The sequence below is a fragment of the Bemisia tabaci genome, chromosome 2 (genome assembly GCF_918797505.1).
Source record: "Bemisia tabaci chromosome 2, PGI_BMITA_v3".
NCBI classification, from domain to species: domain Eukaryota; kingdom Metazoa; phylum Arthropoda; class Insecta; order Hemiptera; family Aleyrodidae; genus Bemisia; species Bemisia tabaci.
The window spans coordinates 4550950-4560605 of record NC_092794.1 but is presented as its reverse complement, the minus strand read 5'-3'; the positions used below and the strand labels follow the sequence as shown (position 1 = coordinate 4560605).

The window sequence follows — 9656 nt, the reverse complement described above, 5'->3', positions numbered from 1 at the left end:
AAATCGAAATAATCGCTGTCAGATAGAACGTGGAAAAGTTTTAGCGGGAAATATCATCAATTTCACTGTTGGCCAATATTTTACCAGCCAAGGTTAAATGTTTTGACTCATTTTTTCAAAACACTATAGAACTATAGGTATACTTGGATGTTGTGTTTACAAAGGTTTCTAACACTAGGAAGCTATGCACAAAAGCACTAGATATACCTGATGAAATAAATTGGACTAAACTAATAGATGGTGATTACGTTTAAGGTGATTCGATGGACGCCATATTTTGTGTCAGAACGGCATGCGATATATCGCATCAATTGGTTCCATTTTTTCAGCTACTTGTCATTTTTCTCCAATTTTGAGATCGCAATTCTGTTGTCAGGAGACTAAAGCACTCACTTACCAATTTTAACAAAAAAATTCAACGTAGTAAAGGCGTAGTTTTTTGGAGAGAAAACAGCGCATTCAATACTGCTATCGAAACTGCACTCGAATGTTATTTTTTTCCTCTAAAAAAATCACGCCTTTATTACGTTGAATTTATTTGTTAAAATTGGTAAGAGAGTGCTTTAGTCTCCTGACAACAGAATTGCAATCTCAAAATTGGAGAAAAATGACGAGTAGCTGAAAAAATGGAACCAATTGATGCGATATATCGCATGCCGTTCTGACACAAAATATGGCGTCCATCGACTCACCTTAAGATCCTAATAAATACAGGAGGGCGAAACTTACCGTCCGGCGTTCTGGTAACACCGCTGCATCGAAGTAAATCGAGAAAGACGCCAGTATCAGAACGCGCAGATGCATCATTTTCAACAATCAACTTGCAGTTTTCTTTTGAGATCTTAAAAGTTTCGCGGTAACGTTACCTTTCCTTTCGATTTAGACAACCCAGTTCCTAACTCAAAACACTAAACATTGATGCATCACTTTATATAATTAATGGCACATATGCATTTATTATCGATGGCAACTAACTACTCGAATTTTAGGCGAACTTTTTCATCCCAAATTTAAAGCAAACACCGCACAAAATTAAAAGATAACCGACGGGAAGAGAGACTTTATTTTGAATTAAATATATTTTCTAACTAGTTTTTCACAGTTGAAATTCGAACAGAGAAATTGCTTGAAAAATGGTGTAATCTCGTGTTCAAATCAAGTCGTGACGGGGAAAAACTTTGCACCTCTCAGGGAAAATTAGAGAAAAAACGATGGAATCAGGTCCGTCAAAATAGTCAAATGAATGTGAACGATATTCTCGGCCCTGCGGCGATTTTATAATTCATGCAACTCGACTCTGCGCTCTGAATTTGCGATGACGGTCAACGCGTTTTTTTTTTTTTTTTTTTTTTTTTTTTTTTTTTTTAATTCAATTTTCTGCGCAATGTTAAATGCCGAATTTTCTTGTCCTGATTATTTTATCAGACCGCCGGGTGGTCAGATTCATCGCCTCGGAGTCTCGAATTTCCGGCGCATGGTCTCGCTAATGACGCTTGATATTCTTTGGAAAAGAAGAAGAATATCCACCCGCGATGTCCCGCAATTACATCGCGTGTTAACAAGGAATTTGACACGTCTTATCACCGGTCTTCCTAAAATTAGACTTGAGACACCGCCGAATGGTTTTACCTTGAGGTAGGTTAGGGATTCTCATTCAAGCTTCACCTGAAGCAAATGCACATTTTTTTTTTATCACTTCAAGTCGGTCATTATGTCACACGAGAAGAATGTGCCAAAAATTGGGGAAGAGTCAGTCAGTGAGTTACGCTTCAAAGTGAAAATTAATATCTTTGAATGGAGGTTATGTAGTGTGGTCCGTGAAAAGGTTTTCATCAATTTTCATAACATTTTCAGATTGGCTAAGATTTGACTTTGAGCCCTCTGAGAATCAACAATCTACACGTGCTAGAAAACTATTCAAGTTTGTTCAGAACCAAGTGCTCAAGTCAGAGCTCTTATGCCTTGCGAATGAAAAAAGCCGTATGAACATTCGATAGTTGCCAAATTTCCTCAGATTGAATGTTTATTTTTGTGGAGTGTTAAGAATATTTTCTCTCAGAAATTTCAGATCATTTGGATCTGGTTGCGAATACAATTTTCCAAAATATTGGAGGAAAAATGATCACAGAATTGCCTGAAAATTCATATTTTAACAAAGGATATCTGGCAACGTCTGGAAGTTCATAGGGTGCTCTTCCTTAGCATGGCAATATTCATTCCGGGCTATACTTTTAATATCTTCACTTTTGTCGACATTTTACTTATTTTTTTAAAACAAAAACAAAAAAAACAAATCTTTGACGTGCAATTTTCTAAACGCCGTACATTCTACCGGAACTAGGTTTTTTCTGAAAAGCTTGATCCATCGGTGTAAAGCTTGTATTATAACCCGCCAAAATCAGGATTTTTAAAGTTTGACGTAATGTCCTGTTGCGTAAATTACACCATGTTTGAACGCCCTATACATACAACATCCGGTTTCAACATTTCAAACAGATCTGCCAGCAAACAGTTGTAGCTCCTAATTTTCAGGTTAATATGAATTCAATTGTTTCTTCAGTAGACTCGCTTGTTCTTCCCCGGAGCGTTATTAGAAAAGGTTCTCTCATCAAAATTGTAATGCTCAGCATTTATTCTATTTGATACTTAAATGAGTAGACTTAAATAATTTGTTATTTCTGTTTCAGGTAAGCTGAGCTGCCGCAGCAATAAATTTTGAGGAATTTTTTTCGATGTATCAAGTGAGTTTGTTTTTCATTTGAAAGTGGATTTCGATTCTTTCGGAAAATTGTATTTTATTTAAACCGAATTCAAAGATCTCAATAGGATATTTTACTCTTTGTATTGAAAAATGTCTCGTTCAGCTTAAAAAGTAGGAAGGGAGCCCATAATCGTTGTCATAATAAAGGTTCTTAATTTTTCCATAATCACTGTGATGAGACTAAAAGTGTAGTCTCAAGATATTTTACTGCCCATAATTTTTTTTTCGATCATCGAGAATGATCACGAAGAAAATGTCGAATCAATCTAAAGTATAAGAAAAATAATGAAAGCACTGTTATAGACAGGAACTTCAATTTTATTTATCATAATCCGACAATAACGGTGATGGGTAAATGAAATGTTTGTTTTACAATTCAATTTTTTGGATGCCATAATGACTGCTACCGGTCAGTTGCAAGTGAACGAGAAAATGTTTTGACCCATAGCATTCATTAATCATTTTATTCATAATTATTCATTACTCATATTATACATTCATAATTACACTAGCGGAGGTATTGCCTATTCAAGAGAAAAATGGATGACGCTATGCTTTGCAATCGTGCGCACTGGTTCCTTAAATGTATTATTTTTGGGCCGATTTGTAAGGTTCATTGTCAGCACAAAATTTTACGACACGCGTGTTTTAACTCATAATAATAATTTTTAATCGAGAAAAAAAATAAATGAGTAATAGCCGTTGGCATTGACCAACAAAAGATATGCATTTGTTCAAGTTCATCTTCTCTAAGGTCCAGTGGTGATTATGCAAGTTGACAACACTGTTTTTACTCCATTTAAATCCGTTAAAAAATATCGATATTATTTGAGGGGAGCTGCCTCACCAAGAATCGATTGTTTTACATACATTTAAATGGAGAAAAAACAGTGTTACCAACTTTCAAGAATTGTCACCGCAAAGGTCATGGAATTAATGATTAACAGACTGTCGCTTTACAGTTCTGTGAACATTGCAATGCAACCCTCTTTCATTCATCATGCTTGCTTTCATTACATACCTCGTATTTTGTGGCAAATCGCGCAAGGTGACAATGCTGGGCCGTGTTGAATATATCGTATTCGATACATCAAACAGGTGATATTATATCGATATCGATTGGTTCAACATTTAAACACAGTCTCAAAAGTCAATTTAAAAAGCCAAGGAAACGAGTCTTTTGTGATATATATCTTTTATTCCTTTGAGTACCAAATGCCAATGATAAGTGTATTTTTTAAAAATTTTCTCATTTTAAGCTTTTCTAACCAAAATACTAAAATTTTTGTTTGAGGTTATGTTCTGTTGTTTTGAGCCAAACGATACAACGAACCACTATCGAATACGGTCTATTGAACACATGTGAAAAAATCGACGCACGTTGAAGTTGGTTACCTCGCTCGTACTCGATTATTTATAATGGATTCAAATGGAGGAAATATGGGCGTATGTATACAGAAAGGAACCATGTCCATAAATTTTGCATGTGACATAGTTCCATTTAGCATAAATACGTTCTTATGATATTGCCAATTCGTTGAAATTGCCCAACGCTCTTCGCCATTCTCTTTCCAAGTCTGGCACCGGTTCGTAAATATTCACAAAAATGTTGCGAAGAATTTTTGTCATCATTTTATTTTGAAATTGTCCCCCAAATTTGATAAGTTATGTTTCAGTCTCTTCTTTGATATTTCTTTTGTCCGTGTTCTGTCTTAGTTCTTACGGTCTATATACAGTAAATCACAGAGAATTTTGACTCATTTTGCAAAGCAATATTCACTGAAACTTAACACAATGAGAGGCTTGCTTCTAACAGAGATTACTTTTTTCTTATTTTTTCTTCACGTCTCTGCATCTGCTCTGTCAAAATGTATTATCTTGAGTTGTGGTGAGGTATCATATCGTCATATTGCAGGGGCTCCATTTTAACGGAAATTCTCGTCATCGTCCCTTTCGTTTTGGTGTTTCCTTAATATGTCTAAAACAATGGCCTTGGTCAGTGTGCATCGAACGTCTATAGTAATTAGGAAATCTCCGTGATTCCAATCGGGCCGTCCAACCGCGAAAAATCCGGCAGGATTCCCAAGTTTCTCATAAGATGCTTTAAATCCTGAAACAATCACAGTAAATTCCGGCGTAATTATATTGAGAACTATAGTTGAGAGACATTTTTAGAAGCGTCACACACAGCTTTTGCTTCAGAATTGGTAACATCGACTATAAAACAATTAAATGAAGTTAATTAAAATATGTCTTAACAGTCGCAAATAACTCCTGAACTCTGGAAACTAAATTTGCAGAAATCGAGGAGAATACCTCTGTGCGTTTGCTGTTGGTCGCAAGGTTCCTCCAGTTATTGCTGCTTACGCTTACTCCTTTGGGTCTGTACCTTACAATGGTCTTGAAGCAAAAAAAAATGCGATAAAAATGTACCCAAAAACGGTTTGCACGGGGTGAGATTATGGTACGTCTGGACTTAAAATCGCAGGAAATCAAAATTTTGGCTGATCCTAATTTCGAAATCTTGCAATTTTAAATTTCCATAGTATATGCAAGTTTCCTACTGATTTTGATCTGCTTTTTTATTAATTTGTCCATTGAATCGGTGTTGATCGGTTCACGTTTTTATTTTTCGTTCGTTTCATGCCGATCGAATACATGCCGTCTCGTTACGACTTCCTGTCATGCTCGTTTTTTTAACTGAACAATTCGCCTTCAGCTGCGTCTGCAGCAATTGTTGTTATGAATATGTTGTGCGTGCTGATTTCAGCAAATTACATAGTTGACTCTCTGAAGGCGTTTTATATGCGCTTGTAGCGCAATCTGTTGGAGAACGAACGAAGTAGGGATTGAGGAACTCATTCAATCTAACTTCTGTTGTTCTCCAACAGGGTGCTCTCTTTCCGCACATTAAACGCCTTCAGAGAGTCAAGTATGTAATGAGCTGAGATCAGCAGGCATAACATATTCGTAACAACAATTGCTGCATGCGCAGTTGAAGGCGAATTGAAAACAACCGTATAATACACGTTGCACATTTAGCTCTCTCATAAATATTGTTACCAATAGAGATTTGTATTTTATGGTATTTAATGGGGGATTCTCGAAAAACTCTTTGACATAAATTAAAACATAAACTTAGTTTAAATTAAATGCAAATACATTATACCGCGCTTTAAAATTTCAGTCTTGGCGGATTAAGGACATTCGGTCAATGATTTTTGTCAGCACACCTGTTTTTTGCAATAGTCAAGGCCCGCTCGTAAAATAAGCAACAGTGACTTGGTCCAAGCGTTATAATATTTTAGTCAGTTCGTACAATTATATTGACAGTATCGAAGTGAGAAAATTGAGAAAGAAAGAGATGTTGTTATGGTAACTCATTTTTTTAAATGAGAAGTTACATTCTTCTTTTGCTTTACCTTTTCAAATTGTCATTGGTGGATATTTTGTTTCATTTCTATCCTTAAAATTTTCGATAAAAAACATTCCTTATGTTCATATACTTTTTCATGAAAATATTACTTAGTTTTAAAAACATTTAAATTTTTGAAACGTGGCAGATATTTGTAAAAAAAATTCCAAACTATGGCATCGATATTATTCTTAACGAGCCGTAGTTAAAACACTAAACAATAATGAATAAAAGAGAAGAAAAACCAAAAAGCACGCAATCTTTGGTTTTAACCCATTTATACATCGATGTTTTAGAGTCAAGTACGTCCAGTTTTGAGCGTTTGGTTGCGCGTGCACCGTGCTGCAGCACAGTAAAAGCACACAGTATAAAATTAAAAATTGAAAGCTATAGAAATAATTAAATTTGACACGGAACGACCTTAACTTTACAAAACACACATTATATTTTCCTTCAATGCATATTTTTTTTTTCATCGATTAAAATGAGAATAATCCATGCAGAGTGTGCAAAAAATCATGAGTTGAAAATCGCTGACTTCGCAACATTAAATGATAGAGCCTAACTCAGAGCGGAGCGGCTTGCTGCCGCGGCCGGTGCGGAACGCGCCTCGACTCCTACAAACCTAAGGGGATACTTCACGTATTGCGCAATGCTTGAAGTATCCCCTTAGGTTTGTAGGAGTCGATGCGCGTCGCGCTCAGGACTCCTGCCTGCTGCGCCCGCAGCAGCGTGCCATGGGCGCGGTGCCTCAAGCAACTGTTTCAGAACAGAGGTGTTGCACAGTATCATACGAATTCAAAGGCACTCCAGCATATTAAGAATGACAGGCATCCTTTAAGAGTGCGGAGCTTTCCTCGCAAAATAAATCAATATTCTACGGCACAAAAATAGAGCGATATTCCAAAAACTTACCAAGTCCTAGCATCCATATTTAATACGTTTAGCATAATTCTTGAATATCATTAGAGAAAAAACATGACTCAATTGAGGCAGAAACATTCTGAGGTATACCATCAAGAAGATTTTGTTTTGAATCAAGAATAAAATTGTTGAATGAAAGCGAATATTTGCTTAATGTGACTGATTTTTCTTTTTATATAAGCATCTTCTCTTCTTTATACAAGCATTCTTTTCTTTATTGGTTCATAAGGAAATCTTCTCGGCGGTAAATTTGAGCATATTTATGTTTGAATCAAAGGACTTTTTCTTCTGTTGAAGTTGAAAAATCTTTCGAAACGGCGGAAAGAGGGAAAATAATTTAAGGATACCTTTCAACCTTTCTTTTTGTCTTTTATTAAGTTTTCATCGGTGTATGTTCGTGGGTCAGCTGAAAGCCTTTCGCACAAGTATCTCTTCTACACAAATTGAACATATTTACGGATAAGCCAAGGAAGCAATTATTTAATTATTTGACATACCTCCACAGATGTGAATAGATCATTGGGACCATAGACAAAATACACCGGGACCTTAATTTTGCCGAAATTCACCTCGGGTGGAGTTGGTGAGCCGTATTCAAGCATGTTGCGCTCCTCAGTTCCGTAATCGTAAAAGAACACTCGACCTAAAAATATTCGCCGGTTCATGATTATCGAATATTCGAACATTTCATTTCATGAAGCAAAAAGCGCCAATAACTTATACGAATTTCTTTCACACAATTGTCCGTACAAAAGGTGCGCTGATGCGTCTATCTTGATAATGATATTGGTGGTAAAATTAGGGAGAGAGCAGACCAACTTATACAGTTTTCTATAATTTACACTCTTAATTAATTCTTCGGGGAAACACCAGCCTAGCCAGGTTATTTTCTCGAATTTTTTAGAAACTTTTGTAAAGGAGGAATATTCTGAAAGTTTCAAAGACTAATAATATTGATATTTATTTAGAAATGTAAATCTTACGAAAAAATGAAAGTGTATTTTCATGCTTTTTATTGGAGTCACACCGAAAAAAGAATTCTTGATGGATTATTTTGACATAAAGCGTCGTTTCTAGTCGACAAAATTTGGTTTAATTAAATAAATCCGTGCGTTTTTAACGTTTTATTAGTTTTTTTTAGTTAAATGAACGTTGTTTTGCTATCATTTTCTTTAACTTTAGCTTAACGATGACAAAGGACGTTTCTTTAACTCAGAAAAACTGAGTTGAAGTTAAATCTGCACAAATTTAACCTAAAAATACCAAACTTTGTTGACAAGAAACGACGTTTTAAGTCAAAATAATATCTCAAGCAAGAGGTTTTCAGTGCACCCCTTTGGTTTCATATTAAAATGTTTCTATATTTTCAACGTGACACATCGTAAATATTAGAGCTTCACAGCCATGACTGAATGTTTTCAAGTCTGTAAGCGAAGTTTGCAATGTGAGACAATACATATAAAAAATATCCTGATCCAAAAGATGTGAACAAACACTTGTTTCCATCGAAAACATACGGTTCTTCAAGACGAAATTAACTTTTACTTTAATAATGAAAATATAGATATCACCTGCTTGCCTTTGCTGCAAATAGTGCAGAAATTCTTTCAAAGAACTGCTTTTTGGCAGAGTTCTGAACAACAGACGTATCAATTCCTGAAAAAAAAATCGTTCAGTGATAGAGTAAATGGAACAGAAGCCAAAGATAAATTTCTTTAAAATATTGCGTGAAGAAAAGGAAGCTACTTTAATTGCCACGAGAGAAAAGATCAATTTACCTCGAGTTAAAATGCTTGAACGTCGATACTGTGTTAAAATAGCAAAAAATAACCACCTCTCAAAGCAGCTGTAAATGTGACACCGAACCTCACTTCAAAGCCACATTGAAGCTTTGATCTTATTTTCTTGAGCACAATTATTCGCATTTATTGAAAAGAAGCTCACGCGTATTACAGCCGAGCTAAGGAAGAACGCCGTTAAAACCCTGCCATTGCCAAATTTTCTTCGATACAGTACGGATTTATTGGGAAAATTGAAGAGATTTTTTCCCTATTTTTTCAGACAAAATTGTTCGTACTACAATCTAAAATATCTGAAAATTTCAAAGAAAAATATGCATAACATCCTCCCAAAATGAGGGTTTTATGAGGAGAAAGTTGGCAACATTCAAATGTTCATACTGCCGTGCTAAGGAAGAACGCCGTATGAGCCTTCTGGCGTTGCCAAATTTCTTTTGGTAAATCACGAATTTACGGGGAAGTTTGTAGATATTTTTCCTCCAATTTTTCGGATAATTTCGTTCGCAATTTCACCTAAAGTTCCTGAAAATTTTAAGAAAGAATATTCCTAGCTTTCCTTAAAAATTAAAATTTTCACGAAAGAAATTTGGCTACTCTCGAATGTTCATACGACTGTTTTCCTTGCACCGGCAAATTAGATTTCCGGAGCAGATATACTGCGGTTGTATAAGCGATTGCAATTGAATCGATGAGTGAGAAAAGTCCTCCACCCCTTCTCCCGCTACACCGCTTTTACACTTTCCTTTCCAGCACTAAA

The 9656-nt window shown here is 35.6% G+C and overlaps 2 protein-coding genes across 2 annotated transcripts in view; one reads left to right on the top strand and one right to left on the bottom strand.

Annotated features, from left to right (window-relative positions):
- LOC109039974 (uncharacterized) overlaps positions 1-9656 on the top strand; it is a 192108-nt gene that overhangs the window by 64360 nt on the left and 118092 nt on the right. The gene's annotated exons all lie outside the window — the stretch shown is intronic.
- LOC109035000 (lipase 3) overlaps positions 7572-9656 on the bottom strand; it is a gene marked incomplete in the record, with an annotated part of 79919 nt that continues 77834 nt past the window's right edge. The window contains 2 exon segments of the mRNA XM_072296589.1: positions 7572-7743; positions 8672-8756. Of these exon segments, the coding sequence (XP_072152690.1) occupies positions 7577-7743; positions 8672-8756 (252 nt within the window).